The sequence below is a fragment of the Neovison vison genome, chromosome 2 (genome assembly GCF_020171115.1).
Source record: "Neovison vison isolate M4711 chromosome 2, ASM_NN_V1, whole genome shotgun sequence".
NCBI classification, from domain to species: domain Eukaryota; kingdom Metazoa; phylum Chordata; class Mammalia; order Carnivora; family Mustelidae; genus Neogale; species Neogale vison.
The window spans coordinates 214,233,201-214,254,951 of record NC_058092.1 but is presented as its reverse complement, the minus strand read 5'-3'; the positions used below and the strand labels follow the sequence as shown (position 1 = coordinate 214,254,951).

The following is a 21,751-nucleotide window of genomic DNA, read 5'->3' as shown; positions in this document are numbered from 1 at the left end:
CTCAGTGGGTTAAGCCGCTGCCTTTGGCTCAGGTCATGATATCAGGGTCCTGGGATCGAGTCCGGCATCGGGCTCTCTGCTCAGCAGGGGGTCTGCTTCCCTCTCTCTCTCTCTGCCTGCCTCTCTACTTGTGATCTCTCTCTGTCAAATAAATAAATAAAATCTTAAAAAAAAAAAAAGTGTTTATAAGTGGGTCCCACACCCAGTGTGGAGCTTGAACTCAAAACCCTACAATCAAGAGTTACATGTTCTACAAACTGAGCCAGCAGATTTAAAGTTGCTAAAGGAGTAAATCCTAAATGATCTCATCACACACACACACACACACACACATACAAATACACATTTTTTTCTTTTTGTATCCATATGAGATGATAGATGTTACCTAAATTTACTATGAAAATCATTTCATAAAATATGTGGTCATTATACTGTACATGTTAAACTTATACAGCTCTTGTATGTCAACTATATCTCCATAAAACTGGGAAAAAAGGGCACCTGGGTGGCAGAGTCAGTTAAGTGTCTGCCTTCAGCTCAGGTCATGATCCTGGAGTTCTGGGATCAAGCCCCACGTTGGACTCCCTGCTCAGTAGGGAGTCTGCTTCTCCCTCTGCCCTACACCTCACTTGTGTTCTCTCTTTCTCTCTCTGTCTCTCTCAAATAAATAAGTAAAATCTTAAAAAAAAAAAAACTGGAAAATAATTTTTAATAAAATACGATAATTATTTTAGAAAGGAAAAACACCAAGCCAAGAGCAGCAGACCCTTTTACCACAGTTCAGTGAAAGATCACAGTTCACAGACCTACCATACCTTCTCCCATCTACTCCCAACCACCAGCAAAGAACCAAAAGTTCAGTCCCCCAGGCTGATTCTGAGGCAGCCTTGCACTCTATAAAAATTCTAGACCAAAGAAGACTGGTGCTTGGGTTTTTTGGCATCATTACAACAGCTCCCACTCCTGGCTTTGGCTTAAACAATATCTATACAAAATCTCTTTAAAAATAAGAAAAGAGAGGGGCACCTGGGTGGCTCAGGGGGTTAAGCCTCTGCCTTCAGCTCAGGTCATGATCTCAGGGTCTTGGAACTGAGCTTCACATGGGCTTTCTGCTCAGCAGGGAGCCTGCTTCTCCCCCCCCCACCCCCGCCTACCTCTCTGCCTACTTGTGATCTCTCTCTCTGTCAAATAAATAAATAAAATCTTTTAAAAAAGAAACGAAAAGAAAAGAAAAAAGAAAAGAGAAGGGTACCTGTTTGGCTCAGTCAGTAGAGCAAGTGGCTCTTAATTTCCAGGTTCTGAGTTTAAGCCCCACATTGGGTATAAAAATTGCTTAAATAAATAAACTTTAAAAATAATAAGTGCGTGTCTAGGTGGCTCAGTCAGTTAAGCATCTGCCTTTGGCTCGGGTTGTGATCCTGGGGTCCTGGGATTGAGTCCTGTATCAGGCTCCCTGCTCCATGGGGAGCCTGCTTCTCCCTCTGTCACTCTCTCTCTCTCTCTCTCTCATGAATAAATAAATAAAATCTTTTAAAAAGAAGAAGGAGGAAGAGAAGGAGAAGGAGAAGAAAAGACAGGCAGGCCAACAGTAGCAAGATCACATTCTGATATGGGAAGCAAGATGCCCTCTGCATATAGGTGTATAGCTTGGGGCTTCTTACAGACCCAAGGGCTAGAACACTCTGCCCAAGGGCCTTCTGTCCACCCACTATCCTCCTGGACACTGGGAATTCAGCTGCCCCAGAAGATCAAGATATCTTAAAGAGGGTAATGGGAAGAAACAAATCTTTCTAGCATCTCAGTTCCCCAAGGGCAAGGATTGTACTTTTTGTGTGTTCTGTACATGGGTACATCATGTCACAGCTGAGCAAATGCTAAATGGTAATCATATTCCCACTGCCATCCAAAGAGATAATAAGGCTGACATTGAACAACAAGCAAGATAAGACAGCATTAAAAAAGCAATGAGCCTTCCTCTCCGTCACTATCAAAGTCAGACTCAAATATCTTAATGGCATTTCCTTTGAACCACTTTTGCTGCTGTTTCCTTTTTAGGGAAACAAAACACATCACTCAGCTTGGTTCCCATGCCTTCATACTGGTGCTAAGGTCCCACACTACTGGAAAAGTTTCCTAAAACCACACTCTTGCCTCCCCCCATCACATCATCCCTTGGCTTCCCTCATGAGTCAACAGATAATCTGTTGAATGTCACATTCTTTATATTGCCTTCAAACTCTCCTGCCTCATCTTGCTCCACTGTCCTCTCCTCTAAGTGCCACACACACTGGCCTTCTTTCTGTTCCTTGAACACCTCAAGGTCCCTCCTGCCTCAGGGCCTTTGCTCTAGCTATTTTCACTGCCTACGATGCTTACATGATTGAGTGGACAGAGCACTGTACATACAACTCCAGTGAACACAAACTGCACAGAATAACATGGATGGTGTCCCTGGAGCTGTATTATGTGACAGCCCTGGCTGCCATTTTGTCACTGAGTTCAAATGTTACATCTTCAAGGAAACCGTCATTGGTTCCTCCTAAACGTACTCTCTCCATCCCCCTCAACTCCTACTCTTACCCAGGTATTCCCCAGCACACCACCCTGCTTTATTTTCAACACAGCACCTGCACTATCTAAAACTATAAATACTTTTACATGTTTCTCCTGTAAAAATGTTAAGATCCATGAGAGCAAAAACTTTGCCTTTTTGCTCCCACGGTACTCCTAGCACGTAGCAGAGCACCAGGTATTTAGATAACAGGCACTAAATAGTTATGGAAATCAATTAAGGGGTTATCATGTACCAAGCACTGTGCCAGGGTGGTACTCCACCACCCTGATAAAGCGAAGTTCAGATATTTTTACCAAAATTGCACACTGCCTCCCAAAAGGAAGGCTCTGAGTCCTATGAAAATGCAGTGCACTTGGATTATCTCCCCTCTTAAGCGAGTAAGGGTCCAGACTGAAGGACTCCCCCTGAAAGAGCTAAATGCTCGGACTTGGTGCTGGACCGAGAGAATTCTTCACTACTGGTGTGAGAATGCTTTTTCACCTGCCAGAGAAAGCCCAAAGTGAGGGCTATCAGTGGGAAGCCACTGGATGGTGCTGAGCGGAGGGGAGCCAAGTGTGAGATGCTGTGATTGACTGCCCCTGGCCACAGAGCTAGCACAGAACTAAGGGATCCGTGTCAGCAGTGTTCCTGCAAAGAAAGCTCCAATCTCAAAGGCTCCCTGTGCTGCCACTGCCTTTACCCTGGGGCTTTCCTCTGCACAAAACCCTGACCATGGGAATGAAAAATTGCGAGAGACTGGCTCCAGAAGGGCAGGAATCCAGCATGTCTGCAACCCGATATATTGGAAAAGCTAGAGCAGGAAGGAGAAAGGCAAGCCTCAGTGTTGTCATCTGTCACCACTAAGAGGAGATAGCCACTACCCTTTCTCCTCTAACCAATCAAGCTATTCAGAAGTCTTCAGGAGTCAAAATCCATCACCAGCAGAAAGTGCAGCCAGCCAGCTTGACCCCCTGGGATGGGATGGAGAGCCTGGGCCAGGCCCCATTCTCTAGTAGTTACCCCTCCCTCAGGCCTGACTCCTGAGCTCCTGCCCTCGAGTTGAAAGGCATGAGATCAGAGTAAGGGAGACTGGTGGTCAGAGGCAGGGCTTCAAGTGCCCGCAGGCATCACATGGAACTCAGCACTGGAAACACAAAAGCATATCCTTGATTGGTCTTCTTGTGGCAAAGCAGGTTCTATGACTAGAACTCAAGAAGCCTGAAAAACATGGAAGGGAGCTGGAAGGAAAGGGATCTTTGAAAGCCACTATCTTTTACTAACACACTCATAAAGGTCCTGGAGTCCAGTGGAACATGTCCCTCTGAGAAGCTACTATGAACCCCTATTTTCCCTAACAAATGGGCAACTAATCTAGCCCCAAGCATAAGCCTGGCCATGTTTCTGAGCATCAGGACTCCTACTTAAAGAAAACCATCCACCAGGCCTCAAGGCATGGACTGTAGAAAAGAAGACAAGGAGGTTACATGTGATCACGTAAGATTCCAAAGCTGTATCTGGCCCGTCTGCCCCTTAATGTTTCCCAGTTCAAGGACTCTTCAGCCAAAAAGACTAGAGGCTCCATGAAGAGCACATCAAGAGTATGCAGCTCATTAATACACCCCTCATGCCCAGAACCGCCCCAGCAATGACTATCTCTGTAGTAAATGAATGGCTGGCCTCCAAACAGGCCAGTGATTAATGCTGGATGGGAACCAAGTGTACCCACCCATCACCCAGGAGACTCAGTGTTATTATTAAATTACTTGATTCCTATATATGGCAGAAAGCCTCAAAAGCCCCAAATGGTAGCCTATATACTTTAGGAAATCACCTGAAAAGGATCTCATCTATCCCTTGGCACCCATGCTTATACTTGTGAAACTTCTGTGTACACTGGGTACAAGAAGCCCAGGGCACTCTTTAAGGCAAGTCTCGGTCTTCCGTAACCACTCAGCCAAGAAGGGAGAAATAAGGAGGCTCATGGCGTTTATTCCCGGGTGACAATGACCACCAAATCTAACCACTGATCACCTTTCTAACAGGAAAACAGAGGTGCGTGGGCAGCACAGTTGGGTAAGTGTCCAACTCTTAGTTTTGGCTCAGGTCGTAAACTCAGGGTGGTGAGATCCAGTCCCGCATCAGCCTCCACATTCAGCGTGGAGTCTGCTTAGAGACTTTCTCTCCTTCTACCTCTGCCCCTCCCCATACAAGTGAATAAATATTTTTATAAATACACACACACACATATATATACTTATATACACAGGAAAACAACAGCAGGAACAACGCCCCCTCAGGACTACCACCATGCGTGGTGATTTGTACTTAAGACCCTGAGGCATTAACTGAGAGGTGGGTGGCCAGCGCCCTGCACAGGACATTTACTACCTAAACTGCTCTTCATTCCTATGAGAAGTCAAGCAGCAAAGGAAAAATAAATAAATAAATAAATAAAAAGATGTAGTTGGGGCATGTGGGTATCTCAGTTGGTTAGGTGGCTGACTTGATTTTGGCTCAGGTAATGATCTCAGGATCCTGGGATAGAGCCCTGCATCAGGCTCCACACTCAGCAGTGAGTCTGCTTGAGGATCCTTTCTCTACCTCTGCTCCAACTCACATTTTCTCTTTCTCTCTAAAGTGAATAAATAAATATTTTTAGAAAATTATAAGGAAAAAAATGTGTAGGGCACCTGAGTGGCTCAGTTGGTTAAACGACTGCCTTTGGCTCAAGACATGATCCCAAGATCCTGGGATCAACCCCATGTCAGGCTCTCTACTCAGCAGGGAGCCTGCTTCTCCCTCTCCCTCTGCCTGCTGCTCCCCCTGCCTGTGCTCTCTGTCAAATAAATTAATACAATCTTTTTTTTTTTAAAGGTTTTATTTATTTATTTGACAGAGAGAGATCACAAGTAGGCAGAGAGGCAGGCAGAGAGAGAGAGAGGAGGAAGCAGGCTCCCTGCTGAGCAGAGAGCCCGATGTGGGACTCGATCCCAGGACCCTGAGATCATGACCTGAGCTGAAGGCAGCGGCTTAACCCACTGAGCCACCCAGGCACCCAAATTAATACAATCTTAAAAGAAAAGAAAAGATGTAATTAATGCAACCTGGCAATGGGTAGGAACCATCTTCCCCAGCAAATATGCGGTTTTCATAATTTGGAAACCTTACCAGCCCTGGGTCAACTGAATTTAGGAAAAAAGCACTAGTCAGGCAGAAAGCTTTGGAGAAGATGTTAATTCCCAAAGTGAGGGGACTCACACAAGACAAAAGCCTAATACACACCCGGGCCAACAACACTCAGCATGAATTACTACAGAAATCATCATGAAGACAGATAAAAGATCACAAACAAAAGGTGATAGGATTAGGAATAATTTTTTTACTCCCTTCTCTAATTTTCAACATTTGCGTAAAGTGGTTCAACTGTATTTATAAGTAAGAAAGCAAGTTTATAACTAAAAAGTAACAACACTGATGGATGGAACTAGAAAAGGAGAGGTCAGGAAAGTTTTGGATTTTGGAAAGTCTTCTCAATGCAGGTTCAATTAAGACAGAGAGTTTGAGGGCCAGATGGGATCTCAAGGAAACTGGTGTACTCATTTTTCGTCTAAAGCAATGTGAAACTCACCAGGGTCTGAAGAGGACAAGTTTGCACACAAGTCTTTCTATCGTTTGTACTGGAAAGCACAATCAATCCTAAACCTTGGGATTAAGACTACAGGTCCGGGGCGCCTGGGTGGCTCAGTGGGTTAAGCCGCTGCCTTCGGCTCAGGTCATGATCTCAGGGTCCTGGGATCGAGTCCCGCATCGGGCTCTCTGCTCAGCAGGGAGCCTGCTTCCTCCTCTCTCTCTCTCTCTGCCTGCCTCTCTGCCTGCTTGTGATCTCTCTCTGTCAAATAAATAAATAAAATTAAAAAAAAAAAAAAAACTACAGGTCCCAGTACCAGCTACAGACTTTATAGACAACAACATCACTGGGGGAAACATATAGAACTCATGAGACAGCCCCAGTTAAAACCAACAAAGGAATTCAGATATGGACCCAATAAGAGTCAGGGGAACTGACTCACTTAATTGCCTGAGAAGTGACCAAAAGGCAAACATGCCAAAAATATAATCAGTCCCATAATTATGTCTGAACCCATAATGAGAAAAAGGGTATGTGTGGTTGGAGGTGAAATGGGAAGTGGGATGAGGTTAGGAACAAAAACCAAGCTGTGTCACCAAAGAAGAGATATAGGTGGAGATAAGCATATGAAAAGATGCTCAACATCATATGGCATCAGGGGACTGCAAATTAACAAAACAATGAGATACTACGCCACCCCCTGGATTTTTGGCTAAAATCCAAAAACTGACAATACCAAATGCTGGTGAGGACACAGAATAAGAAGAACTCCTATTCACTGCTGGGAATGCAAAATGGTACAGCCACTTTAGAAAACAGTTTGGCTATTTCTTACAAAATTAAAACATACTCTTACCATATGATCCTGCAACTTTACCCAAATGAGTTGAAACTTATGTCCACACAAAAACCTGCCTATGAATGTTTATGGAAGCTCCATCCAAAACTGCCAAACACTGGAAATAAGATGTCCTTCAATAATAAATGAATAAACAGTAGTACATACTCACAAAGGAGTATTACTCAGTGATAAAAGGAACTGAGCAAACCACAAAAAGACATGGAGGAACCTTAAATGCATAGTGCTCAGTGAAAGAAGTCAGTCTGAAAAGGCTATGTATTGTATGATTCCAACTGCATGACATTTTGGAAAAGGCAATACAGTAAGACAATCAGTGGATGCAAGGGGCTTGTGGGGGAGAAAGGGAGGGATCAATACACAATGAACAGCACATTTTTAGGGCAGTGAAAGTACTCTGCATGATACCGTAATGGTATTTTAGGACATGAATTTGTCAAAACTCATAAAACTATATAACACAAAGAGAAAACTGTAGACATCGATTAGTAATAATGTATCAGCATCGTTCATCAATTGTAACAAATACAGCACACTAATGCAAGATGTTACAAGGGAAACTATAACAAAGTAAAGTAAAAGTATATATGGGAACTCTGTACTATGTGTTAGAATTTTCTTCTTCTTCTTCTTCTTTTTTTTTTTTTAGATCTTACTTATTTATTTGACAGACAGACACAGCTAGAGAGGGAACACAAACAGAGAGAGTGAGAGAGGGAGAAGCAGGCTCCCCATGGAGCAGGGAGCCCAGTGCAGGGCTGGATCCCAGAACACTGGGATCGTGACCTGAGCCCAAGGCAGATGCTTAATGACTGAGCCATCCAGGCGCCCCAGGAATTAAAATGTTTTTTTAAAAAGTGATATGACAGAGGCCATGGGTGGCTCAGTCTATTAAGTGTCTGCCTTGGGCTCAGGTCATGATCTCTGGGTCCTGGGATCCAGCCCTACCTCGTCAGGCTCCCTGCTCAGTGGGGGGTCTGCTTCTCCCTCTCCCTCTGCATGCCACTTCCCCTGCTTGTGCTTGTGCTCTCTCTATCTCAAATAAAATCCTAAAAAAAAGTGATATGACAATGAACATTAATATGAAGACAGAAGAAAAAATGCCATGGACAAGATACCTTCTATCAAAACAAATATCCCTCTCAGATTAGCACTGTACACACCTCAGTTAGATGGTGTGGGTCCTTGGAAATGCCCCTCATTTCCGCACCCCCCTCCCCTAGAGAGAATGAGCAGAAACCCCACACATCCTGGTCAGGGCATACTCTGGACTGCTGGCATGCTGGGCACATCCCTGACTGCTGAAGAAGCACCACCATGGGACCATGACACCCAAGCCAGGAGCATCACCTCTGTGCCTTTGAGAGTTGCAGGATTTCCTGACAACTTCTGAACATGACTGTAGTAAGGCAGCAGAAGCCCTGACTGCAGAGATGAAACAGGATCGTGTCACCGACCCTCCTGCCATTACCCAGCAGGACTCTTCCTTCTCTACAAAGTTGCTTCAATGTCCAGCTCCACATTTCTCCTACCAAGCACGTCCTGCTTAGCTATTCACACTCCATTAAGCCAAGATACTTTTGAACTTGGGTGCATGATTTGTAACAGAGGCCTCAGGCCAGCCCGCCCCCACCCCCTGCCCCCCGCCCTCTTCTGTGTGGGTAGAGGAAGGGAGGGGTGGGCACTTCTGGAGCCAGACTGCCTGCATTTACAACCCAGCTCAGGCATTCACCAGCTGGATGGGTAAGTTCCTTAACATCTCTGTGCCTCAGTTTCCTCACAAAAAAAGATATCAATACTTACCCCCACAAAGCTGCAGTGAGAATGAGAGGAGTTTATTTAAAGCACTTAGAACAGGCCTTGCACACAGTGGAAGCTATAAGGGCTTACAATTATTACCTACTTTGAGTTTCTTGAAGTGCTGTAGATCACAGGGTGAGGGGAGGCGGCCTCAAAGCCACAGAAGTTGGGCAAAGCCAAAAACATCCTCCCAGCCCCAAATCCCATTGACTTCTTCGTTCCCAGGGTCTCTGCCATCTTTTACCAAGCAGATGTTGGGTGTTTCAAGGACAGAAGTTAGATATAACTTCTCATGGTTCCCCACCTACACCTGAATACGTCATCTTCCCAAATGTTCTGTACCAGGCACTCAACAGAGCTTTGCCAGAGGGGCATACTCTGCAGCCCCAGGCTCTGTGTCAGAGAGCTCCACAGGCAGGGAGGGCAGAGATCTCTGCAAAGGCACATGCTGGAGTGAGGAGACCATTCCTGTGGGGGCTCGGGTCAGAGAAGCAAGGTCACCGCCCAAGCACCCTAGGACCCAACATCAGAACTACACCACTGAAACAGGAAACAAGGCTCAGTGGGATACCTCAGAGGCAGGAGGGAAGAATGAATTGAGGAGCCAGAGGCCAAAGTCGAGTCAGGAGCTCTGAGTCAGAAATCTGGGCAAGGGAAATGCTAGCAAACTGAGACCCACACACAGCAGGCGTGAAGACCAGCATTCAAAAAGGAAAAAGCCTTCAGGTGTGGAAGATGGAAACCTAGAAGGACAGTCTGAAAGGGAAGATTCCTGGGACTGAGAGATCCAATCATGTCAAACCCATAAAGGCTTCCAAGTCTTTGCCTCTGTGGGAAAAGAATGAAATCTCCCAGTGCAGACCAGCCCGGTGATTGTCAGTCATTCCCCATAATTAGACTGCTTAAACTTTTTAAAGTGGGGGGGGGGGCCTGGGTGGCTCAGTGGGTTAAGAGTCTGCCTTCAGCTCAGGTCATGATCTCAGGGTCCTGGGATCAAGTCCCTCATCAGGCTTGCTGCTCAGTGCAGAGCCTGATTCTCCCTCTCCCTCTCCCCCTGCTTGTGTGCACCCTTTCTCTGTCAAATACATAAATAAAATCTTAAGAAATAATAATAATAAAGTGAATTTGACTGGGTTATCTCAAGGAATCTCTTCCCAACTGTCTCCTTACTGCTGAGGGATTCTCTTGAATTGGAAAATCTGGATTCCTTACCCCATGAAGAAAGAGATAATCCATACATTGCAAATGAAATGCTTTTCAAAGGATGAAGCCACATACCCACACAGATCTGCTGGAAGAAAGAAATGGAATTCTCAACATTTCACAACTCAAGAGATCTGGGGCCTGAAATCCAGCCCAAAGTGGTGCTTTCAGCTTCAAGAAGAGCTCTAGCCCACACAAGCACCCGAATGTTTATAGCAGCAATATCCACAATAGCCAAACTATGGAAAGAACCTAGATGTCCATCAACAGATGAATGGATAAAGAAGATGTGGTATATATAAACAATGGACTACTATGCAGCCATCAAAAGAAATGAAACTTGCCATTTGCAATGACGTGGATAGAACTAGAGGGTATTATGCTTAGTGAAATAAGTCAGTCAGAGAAAGACAACTATCATATGATCTCCCTGATATGAAGAAGTGGAGATGCAACATGGGGGATTTGGGGGGTAGGAAAAGAATAAATGAAACAAGATGGGATCAGGAGGGAGAAAAACCATAAGAGACTCTTAATGTCACAAAACAAACTGAGGGTGGCGGGGGGGCGGTAAAGGGAGAGGGTGGTGGGGTTATGGACATTGGAGAGGGTATGAGATATGGTGAGTGCTGTGAAGTGTGTAAACCTGGCAATTCACAGACCTGTACCCCTGGGGCTAATAATACATTATACGTTTATTTTAAAAAAAAATTTTTTTTTAAATAATAAAAATAAAATAAAAAAAGAAGAGCTCTAGCCCTGCTGCTGGCCATTACTCCCTGGCCAAGGCCACCCCACTCTTTCTAGGTAGCCCAGGGATCCTCCTCTGAGCAGAGAACACCACCATTTCACACAGTCTTCTCAAAACTCAACACCTCGGAGATGAATGGCTGAGGGACCAGAGCTTCAGGGAGGCCTGCCCAGCCGTGAGCCTGCAGAGCACTTCCTCAGCCTGCTGTGCCAGCCACGGGGAGGGTCGGGCTGCCATCTGCGGGTGGTTCACACAGGGATTCTGGTTGTCAGCTTCACCAGAGCTCTGGGAAGAAAGCAAAGGCCCAACCAGAGAAGGGACCATGTTCCCAGGACAGGTGCGGTAAGGCAAAGGCACGATGTCCACTGGAAACCACAGAGGATGAAACGACACATTAAAAAGTTCCTGCAAACCCAGCTTTGAGAAGGGAAAATTAGCATTTCCCAACTGCAGGGGACCAAGGCCACACAAAACAACATGTGGAAAAGTTAATCTGTATCCAGTGTTTTAATAAATAACTCATTCGGTACAGAGCCCAACTCAGAGGAACCTGAAGGGAAAAGGAGGTTCTCTACCAACCCAGTGGAGACACAGCCACAGAAAGCCAGTCAGCGGCAGTTCCAGCCCAAAGGGGGCAAGAACAACTCCAAATTCCACACGCCTACCCGCCAAGAAGCCCAGCACTTGTGGGGCAGAGCCCCGATGGACCATGGGCGGCAGACGTGAGGCACAGGCTCTTCCCTGGGGAGCTGCCAGCCTGTGGGCCAGCAGCACACAAAGGCTGTCTTTGGAACCAGCCGACATGTCCAGAAGATGACCTACCCAGTGGAATCCCACCAGGGAAGTCTGCCTGAGATCACAAACACACTCTGCACCTGGGTCCAGGGAGAGCTGCTGGCAGTACCAGGGGCAGCCAGAAATCCTCACAGAGAGCAGGGCTGAAGCCACCCCTTCCACAGCCCTGCAGACCTCCAAATTCCAGGCCACAGCTGCTGGCCACAAAGGGAACGGCTGGAGCGGGAGGCTTCCGACAGGCTCTTGGCAGCTGAAGATCATCTGTTTCACTCGTCCCAAGTCTGGGGCAAGAGCAACAGGACAATCTCCACCACTGAAGTCAGCGAGGGGAGCCTTAGGGTTCCTAGAAAAGCACTCCATTCTCCCCTGTGGCTACCTGGAGCTGGAACTTGGTCCATCTCTCCAACTTCAGAAAGAGCCTTTTAAGAGCCTTTTAATCCAAACAAGCGTTCTCTTGTCTGGTTTCCTTTGATGACCGTGAATAGGGAAACAACCTAGATGGAACTGGCCATTCCGGGGCTCAGGCAACCAGCCTGCTCTTCACTTCCTTCAGGGCTTCCAGGCTGGGGGGGGGTCCCTGCCTACTCCCACAGTAAGCCTGCTAGGGGACCCCTGGACTTCGGCTTGTCCCTATCCTCGACAAGCTGTGAGAAGGACAGATCTTAAAGGGAGGAGGCATACTGTAGGCATTTAATAAATGCTGGTGACTGGTCAAAATGGAAAGGCAGTACAGCACAGTGTTTCAGAATACAGGCTGTCGGATCACTGGACCTGGCCTCTGGTTCACCACCTATGCAGTAAGTTTATTAGCCTACATTTCTGTATCTATAAGCAAGACATAATAAGAATTCCTTGTGTCACAGAATTACTATGGGGATAGCATAAAAGGATACCTTTATGAAAAGAATTTAGCACTAACCTGGAATGTAGTAAAAAATAAAAAAGAAGTTTGCATTTATAATTATGCTAAAGACAAACAACGTCCATACAGTCATTTCTCCCCAGTCATGAAAGCGAGGGTAGGACAGTGGGGACACTGGGACACCCTGCCACTCTCATCAGTTTGCTGCACTGCCTTCAGCAGGCTACTGTACTTTCCTCCATTTACAATTAAGGGACATGAACTAGATCAGTGTTTCTTATTTGTCTGTGACAATAACAGTACTGAATCATACTTTTTATTTTTATTTTACTTATTTACTTATTTGAGAGAAAGAGAGTGTGCACTGGAGCACGAGTGGGGGATAGGGGAGGGATACAAGCTGACTCCCCACTGAGCACAAAGCCTGGCACCAGGCTCCATCTCAATGACCCTGAGATCACGACCTAAGCCAAAACCAAGTCAGACACTTAAGTGCTGTGGCACCCAGGTGCCCTGACAGAAAGAATCCTAAGCAGGCTCCATGCCCAGAGTGGAGGGGGATGCAGGGCTCCAACTATGACCTTGAGATCATGACCTAAGCCAAAAACAAGAGTCAGACACTTAGTCAACTGAGCCACCCAAGTGCCCTTGAATCTTAGTTAAAAAAAAAAAAGGTTCCTTTTATAATTTGCTTTCTTTTTTTTTTTTTTTAAGATTTTATTTATTTTTTTATTTATTTATCAGAAAGAGAGAAAGAAAGCACACAAGCAGGCAGAGAGGCAGGCAGAGGTGGAGAGAGAGGCAGGCTCCCTGCTGAGCAAGGCGCCTGATGTGGGACTCGATTCCAGCACCCTGGGATCATGACCTGAGCTGAAGGCAGCGGCTTAACCCACTGAGCCACCCAGGTGTCCCTATAATTTGTTTTCAATTGTTCTAAACATGTCTAGGGTCAGATTCGATTTGGTGTTAGTGCATCAACACCTCTCTCATACTTGCTAATCTGTTGAACAAAGAAAAAGCTGGCCTCAGATTTAGAGTCTTTTGTGACAGGGATGCCTTGGTGGCTCAGTCATTGAGTGTCTATCTTTGGCTCAGGTCATGATCCCAGGGTCCTGGGATCAAGCCCCAAGTCAGGCTCCCTGCTCAGCGGAGAGTCTGCTTCTCCCTTTCCCTCTGCTGGTCCCCCTGCTTGTACTCTCTCTCTCTCTCTGTCAAATAAATAAGTAAAATCTTTTAAAAATAAACAAACTGGATGGCAGGGATGCTCAGGTGGTTCAGTTGGTTAAGCATCTGCCTTTGGCTCAGTTCATGATCCCAGGGTCCTGAGATCAAGTCCCACATGAGGCTCCTTGCTCAGCAGGGAGCCTGCTTCTCCCTCTGCCCGCCACACCCCCTGCTTGCACGCACTCTCTCTCTGACAAATAAATAAAATCTTTTAAAATAAATAAATAAACTGGATGGTAGAACACTCACCTTTTTGACCTCAGCTTCAAGTAAGCACTAATTAAATAAGAATCTTTAAATCTATTTCAAAGAGGCCTTCCACATGAAATGTTTGGAAAAGCAAACTTTTCTTCAAGAAACTTATCAAGATTGAGAAGAGACCAGTCACACCAGCACAAGGCCAATTACAAACGTACTTTTGACTTCTGCAACATATACCAGAACTGGGTAAATATCCAAGAACACTCCTTCCATGTCCTTCTTGAGTCAGGACATAATACCAGAAAACACTAGGTTCCAGTGGTGAGGTACAGCCCAACTTGAGGTCTCACTATTGTCATAAATGACATATGAATATCACAGTGCTTTATCATACAGAAATGACACACATATAATGGGGTACTTTCAAACGTGGAAAAACAGTAAGGAAGGCCCTCTTTAAAATTCAGAGGTTGCCCCCTCTGAAATATGGGGCTTTCTCAATTACGTTCTTCACGTCACTTTGGGCTTTGGACCCATCACTCATAAGCAGGTATACTGCAAGAATCTTTAAGCTACATAGGAAATGGTATTCCTCTGACTGGAATAAATCTGTCAACAAAAAGGTACAGGCTAACTGCACTACACACCCTCCTCTGCAGGTTCTTATTAAAAGTATACATTAAAGTCCAGCATAGTGCCTTTACTGCCCACATCTGTTTGCTATTCTATCTCCATTATTAATACTGTAATGCAGGGTCCCCATTCAGGCAAGATTAATTCACTGTTCCCAAAGCCTTCTGCTGACATTGCAATGGATCTGTCTGGAAGGCTATAAAGGCAGGCCCAGGCATTGCTCTTGACATGTGATCAGTAAGGAGATGAGGCCTGGGCCCCCAGCTTAACGAGAGAGAAGAGGAAGTTAGGTTGGACCTGTGATCAGAAAGGTAGAACACTCTAGTGGTTAAAAACTCAGACTTTGGACTCAAAACAGTTCAACTGAATCCTAGTTCTTTTCCTTTAGGCAATTCATTTACCCCTCAAGTGATTCAATTTTCTCATCTATAAAATAGAGATAACAAAAAAACCTGGTAAGATTGTAAAGTATCTGATGTGATCATAAGGAAGATACTAAGAACTAAAACAAAGCAAAAAAAAACAAAACAACAACAAACACACACACATACACACACACAAAAAAAACCCCTGATGATTATCATCATCCCAGAATCAACCTCTTAAGCTGAGACAGGACAGGAAGAGCCCCTTAGTCTTTCAACCTACACATGCTAAGTAGTCATCACCAAGATACCAAAAAGATAGTGTAAGGGGCAAAAAAGATACAACAAAAGCTAAAAGCAGGAGGATAGGATAACAGAAATACAATCAGCTCTTGATTAACTGTGCTGATGAGAGGGAAGGAAGACAATATATAAATTGAAGAAAAGAACCCCTCTCACAAAAGAGTACAGATGGAACAAAATATTTGTGTGTTTTTTTAAATTAAAGATAGTAACTTACTCGAGGACATGATACCATTGTTTAAGAGACAGTAGAACACAGTCATTAAGAACATGAACTCTAGAGCCAGAATGCCTGCCTTAGAATGCCGGCTCCACTACCTCCAAGCTGTATGACCGTAAACAAGTTATAGACTCTCTTTGTAGCTCAGTTTCCTCAACTGTTAAATGGGACAAATATGAGTATCTACCAGTATTATATGGTTGTGGTGAAAATAAAATTAGTTTATACATGCAAAGTGACTAGGAGACCACTTGGTTCATAATCAATGCTATAATATAATAAATGTTAGCTTTCATTATTACTAGTGTTGCTGTTATGGTTTTAGCTGACTTAATACTAAGTGATGTTTAACTTAATATTAAAATGTATTTAAATTCAGTGGTTACGGGGGTACTTAGGGGAGGCAGGATTTGGAAGTATACAGGGCAGAAAACGGGAGAGAGACTAGAATAAAAAATGTACCATGTATAGGCTGAGCACAGACAACTGCAGGTTACAAGGAAGTAAGTAAGATCAACAGAGGGAGCGAGATGGATATATTCATGATAGAGCAAAAGGAGTAAAATGTTAAGTGCAGAATCTAGGTAGGTATTTGTGTGTTGGCTATAAAATTATTTCAACTATGCTTTATGTTTAAATTTTTTCACTACAAGCTAGAGGAGGGAAAAAAAAACCAGGTAGACTTAGAGGCATTGATTCAAATTCTGGATCATAGCTATGCTGCCTGTCCTCTGAGATCAAACACCAGAGCAATTTGGAAAAACCTGCTGGTTTGGGAACACTTGCTCATCATCAACACTGTCCTGCACCAGATGAGCAGAGTTCGGGTGCTGACCTGGATCACTCTGGCACAAGCAGATACAAGCAGAGGGCAGAAACCCAGAGGTTCAACCTGAGCAGTGCCAACCACACAGAATTATGACATTCTCACCTCTGCTCAGGGAAAACCCAGAAATAAGGCTCAAGGCTAAGGAAGAGACAGGTGGAGGGTGGGCAAGTGCCCTATACTCACTCGTGGACTCTGCTGTCACCATAGAGATCACTCAGGCCGAAGCTGATGTAGTGCCAGTGTTCAGGGATATTGGCAGAAGGGCTCCCCATGTTCCTGTACATGCTAACATAGTCCAGGGGGTCTGGGCCGCCCAACCTGCAAAAGACAAAACACAGTGCAGTTCAGTGTGAGCCTGAAAGCAGACAATGTGAAGCTAAGAGGTCATGCCTTACCAATCTAAAGACCCCATCCTAGAGGAATGTGGGATGACTAAAAGGAAGTCATACCTCCAGGGTAAGACCAAGGGATGGGCAACTAGAAGTTGCCCAATTCCAGAAGCAGAAGAGGCTCCCTTCAATCACCCACATGTAGGACCTCTTTTAGAAATAAACAGACTAGGTGGTTACCCCTTTTATTTCCTCCAATTTCAATTACCAATCCCAAACGGATTGACAGGGATTACTTCTCTTCCATGGAGCCTGTAACCATGCCAAGCTTCAGGGCAAGAGGTGCATTAGTCAATCAACTGGCTTCGGTTGAAAGACTGTCCTGGGCATCCCAATGGGCATTGTTCCTGGAAGAAGAGGCTCAGCTCCACTCCTGCCTCTTAGACAGCTAATTCCTGAAAGACTATATTGTGCCCTATGTTAATTACAGTTTGCTCTAAACAAATCCAATGCCTCCAGACCCCAGCCTATACCCCACAGACCAAAACTGGTCTTTTCTCATGCAAGTGACAAAGGCCACACTTAGGCTAGCTCAGCCCTGAACAGAGAACTGCAGCAGGCCCAACTGAGCCTTGGGAGTGCCTGCATCCAGGAGATGATCCCAGGAGACTGTCGCCGCAAAGGTAGCGCTGGAATATTAAATGATTTGGAGCCTCTGAGGACCACATTAAACATCCCCCATAATTCCAACCGAGAAGCAGCTGAGGAAGAGAGTCAGTCATTAGCTCACTCTAAGGATTTAATTCCATAAGGGTTTCCTTTAGTAAAGCAATTAGAGCTCTTTAAAAAAAAAAAAAAGAAGAAGAAAAAGCTCCTGCTTTTCTTCAGAATGGATAGGGAAACTTGGTAGACTTGAGAAACAGCCTAAATGGAAACCATCAGCGGAAGGAAGTCTGCATTTAGCTCACAAACACTGTGCATTTGAGCTGCCTCGGATATCTGACTGTCCCACAGACTGCAAAAAGTTTGCCTGCCGCTGGGACACTGACGGACTCTACTTTGCAATTGGGATCGTATGCTGAAGGAACACTAATAACCAAATAAAAGCCATGTTACATGTGATCCCAGCAAGAGTGCCAGTATCATGCAATTTAAGTACTATCTAAAACCAGTAGGTCTGGTTTCATCCTCTTTTGCCAGGGTATTACCTGCCTTTACAGAAATCCTTATGCTCTACTAGTGCTAAGAATTAAGTGCTAAATGCTAAGTTATTTATAGAACTTTTATAAAGTTGCTACAGATAGCTAAGACTCTCAACTGAGTGGATTAGGAAAAGGGACAAATCCCCATGTCTTTCCTTAACTCTGATTTGGCCAAATCATTTGAATACTTCCACAACCAGCTGAATATAGAAAAGTTTGCTGGAGGAAGAAGGAAACAAAAGGGTAGCTATCCCTGGAACAACCACAAGATAGCTGCAGAACCCCATAACACATGGGAGTGACTATAGGTTCCATGTCTGCTCTGCTTTCCTGCTCCAGATTCCCAACCTTGCCCCTCCTTCAACCTAAGTCCATCCAGCAAAAAGCGGCAAAACTGTATCCACGGTTCCATGCTCCATCTACCAAGCCCCCTGCAGCCCTCTCTCAAGGATATACTGCACCAAGGAGTGCTACTTTACCTTAAAACTACAACTGTAAGAAATAATCAAGAGTCAGGCAAAATTAGCCTTGTCCCCAAGCACAGTGTTGTTCTACTTACTCAGAAACCTGATGGGGAAACAGATGAGTATATAGAAAATAATCATATTTTGCAATTGGAAAAAGATGTTATCCAAGGACCCAGAGCACCCCTTGATGCTCTTCCTTGAACCTACTTCTTTGAACACCTAACCTCATTCCACATGCCAGCTGCAGGCGTGCAGGAGCTCGAGGGTGCTAGCTCTGCCCCCATGATTCTGCTCCCTGCTCACTAAAGTCTCAGCTTTTAGCCAGGATGTCCCTGCTGGCCAGGGTCCACTGGCCAAAGAGCCAATCTTCTGTCACAAGAAAATGAATCTCAAGGGACCCTGGGCCACAGCCAGACCTGGGTAGCCTTAGTCAAATTTCGAACAAGGCCTTGTGGGAACCCAAATGTGAGCTCTGTCAATGAACTGATTTCAGAATCTTAATTATGCAAACCCTCCCAAATCTTACAAAGAACCAGCTGCTCGGCCGCTCCTTCTCATATTTTTCTGCATCTAGACAGCATTTCTAATTTCACAAAGTGCTCTTTATTAGTCATTACATGTTGGCCCATCTCTAAAGGTAAGTTCTGCCTGTTTAACAAGCTTGCAGCAGGGAAGAAAAAAAAAAAATGCCCAAATCAGTCTCAGTCCTTTGTATGTGCTTTAATATCGCCACACACAACTCTATCCTTCATGGCCAGTTGAGTGACAGAAAAACTGTTGCCCAAGTTTGCATAGTGATTTCTCCGCACACTCACAAGGGGCCTGAACAAACGGCATCGCAGAAACTGGTCCTCTGTTCTCATGACACAATCCAACACAGCTCATCACAATACATATTTAAATATAGACGTGCAATGAGAATGGGTTATTAAGTTATCAAGAGCTGCTTTCACGCAGAAGCTCTCTTCAAATACTCCTCTCAGCCAGAGAACAGTTTGCCTGCTGAAGAGAACTATACTGCTGATCACATCTCCTCCTGGCTATCAGACATGGTCCTCCCATAGGAGGAGGCTGGTCCCCAGGCCCTCCATGATGTCAGTCTCTTCACATCCTCCCAGTGACCCAGGGAGCGAGCCTCAACCCTAGACAGTCTAGTTTCTGCCATCTCAGGAGGAAGTTAAGAGGTTACCCTGGAGAAGATTCAGTCCTAAATGGAGAGGTAACCAGCAAAGACATTCATTCTATCAACTTCCCCCACTGGATCTACCTGCCCCTTTGGCCACATCCCATGCTGCTTCCTGAACAGTCTTTCAGAGCTCAGTGAAGGGGATCATCTAATACAGTGCCTACACGAATGCTGTTCTGGACAGATTCAACCAACTCCTCAATTTGATCCAGAAAGGCAGAGTCAGAGTCTCTCGAACACCTGTTCTGACCAGAGGCTGTAGAGAGAGACACCCTGCAAACAGGAATGGAAAACAAAAAAGGACCATTCCTATCCCAAGGGCAGCCCTTCTGTAAACAGGTCTGATCCTTAACAGAGCCGCTTGAGGGCTACTGTCAGTGTTCCTGAGAAACTTGCCTAAATCCTGAAGCTTGTGGTCAGGGAGCTCCTCTTAACATGTTGCTTACTTCTTTACTCCGTAACAAAGTCCCAGATCTTCATTATTTACTGTGGTCCCCCCCTTCGATCCTTAGCCAAAACATGGATCTCCTGCCTCTGCCTCTGTTCTAGCCAATGTCCTAAAGCAAAGCAGCTGCAAAGCCAGAGGAAACTCTGCTTGGAGAAAGAGAACTGTGCCGAGTTAAGCAGAAAGTTTATCAAGAAAAGTTGCTCCGTGAAACTTCAAACGCAAAAGCACTGCACCGATATGACTGACGTCTGAGCTCATGCGGAAGGTATCAAAAGGAGACTTCCTTCTCCTGTCTTCACAGGCACAACTCTCACAACTTGCTCCCCTCCTAACCTACGGGAAAGCGGGGGTCCCCAAATCCACCCCTACCCTGTGCAGTCTCGAGCCCTCTGAGCTCCGCCAGCCGCACTCCTCCAAAGCCCTCTCATATGCTCCCAGGCCCCGCCTCGCCTCCCTCATCCCACTTCAGCCGCCCCCGCCCCCGGCTTCCCCTTGCCCACTAATGACCCCCTACAGGCGCCCCCTCCTTTCACCACGTTTACAGTTCCCCCCCTCCTATCGCACTCCCCCGCTCCTACACACACCCCCAATTCACTCTATTCTCCTAATCCCAGTTAACCCTTCATCTTCCCTCCCTCGTTAACCCTTCGCTACCCACAGGCTCCGTTAACCCCTTTGTCCCCATTCCCAACTTCAGCCTTAACTCCTTCCCTCGCAGCAGGACGCCCTCCTTCTCAGTGCTTTTGCTTTAACCATTCTCCACCTCCCCCTCCTCCGCAAATGACTTCGCCCCCGGGGTTCTAACACTTCCCAGCCCGCCCCTGTCCGTCTCCCCGCGGCCCAGGGCATACCAGTACTTGACGATAGCGGTAACCTGGAGCGGGTTCGGCTGGTCAGGGTAAAGGCGACGGCACTCTCCGTAGATGGCGTGCAGTCCCGGGGGGAAGAGCGAGGCGAAGGCCGGGGGCGCACTAGGGCCAGGGGCCGGGGGCGCGGCGGGGCCGGGGGCGCCGCTAGGCCGCAGCTCCGCCATCCGGGCGCGTAGGGCGCTGGGGGGACCGGGGAGGGTGGACAAGGGGGAGAGCACTGACGCGCCAGCAGGCGGACTCCGTGGGTGCGACTCCCCGAGGCGATGGGGGCTGCAGCGAGGTCTAGGCTCCGCGCCTGCGCACGGCGCACTGTCTGCCCAGGCCGTCGCCGCCGCAGAGACAGCCAGAGGCTGCCTCGGGGGCCGCGGGGCGCTCAAGGGGGCGGGGCGTCGGCGCGACCTATCCTGGTATCCATTGGATAATATCTGTGCCAGTCTCAGGTGGGGAAGGCGTGACTTGACAATAGGTCCCGCCTCCCTCTACTGGTGTTGGGGGTGTCCCAAGGCTCTTGGTCTCCCCCTAGTGTTAGGAGGAACCCACGTTTAAATAGAGATGTTGAGCCTTCTAAGGTGCTAGGGTCCCAGGAAAGCAGTGGGAAGTTCGACAAAAGGCTTGTCACTGTTCTGCTGACGCGCTGGTAAGAAGAATTTAAGCATAAATCTGACAATAATGGATTGGCTCATTCTTCCATTAGTGTGATTTTAGTTTCAAAAGATTATAAATCTGGAGACGCCTGGGTGGCTCAGAGGGTTAAACCTCTGCCTTCGGCTCAGGTCATGGTCCCCGAGTCCTGGGATCCAGCCCCACATTCAGCTCTCTGCTCGGCAGGGAGCTTGCTTCTCCCTCTCTGCCTGCCTCTCTGCCTAATTGTGGTCTCTCTCTCTCTGTGCCAAATAAATAAATAAATAAATAAATAAAATCTTTTTTAAAAATTATAAATCTGAATGTTTCTTACCGTCATTGAATGTCCATTTACCATATTCACTGCCACTAACACCGCCAAATTCAGGGGTTGTAGGTTGA

At 46.2% G+C, this 21,751-nt stretch overlaps 1 protein-coding gene across 3 annotated transcripts in view; it reads right to left on the bottom strand.

Moving 5' to 3' along the window:
- Nucleotides 1–21,035, bottom strand: part of SUFU (SUFU negative regulator of hedgehog signaling) — a 113,613-nt gene extending 92,578 nt beyond the window's left edge. For 2 of the 3 annotated variants that reach the window (XM_044240399.1, XM_044240400.1), the window contains exons 1-2: nt 20,711–21,034; nt 16,411–16,545 (exon numbers count right to left, since the gene is read on the bottom strand). In XM_044240399.1, the coding sequence (XP_044096334.1) occupies nt 16,411–16,545; nt 20,711–20,892 (317 nt within the window). In that variant the 5' untranslated portion in view covers nt 20,893–21,034. Of the gene's footprint in view, nt 1–16,410; nt 16,546–20,710 lie in introns of all 3 variants that reach the window. The other variant, XM_044240402.1, reaches the window with a different exon arrangement.
- Between the last annotated feature and the right edge of the window lie 716 nt (nt 21,036–21,751).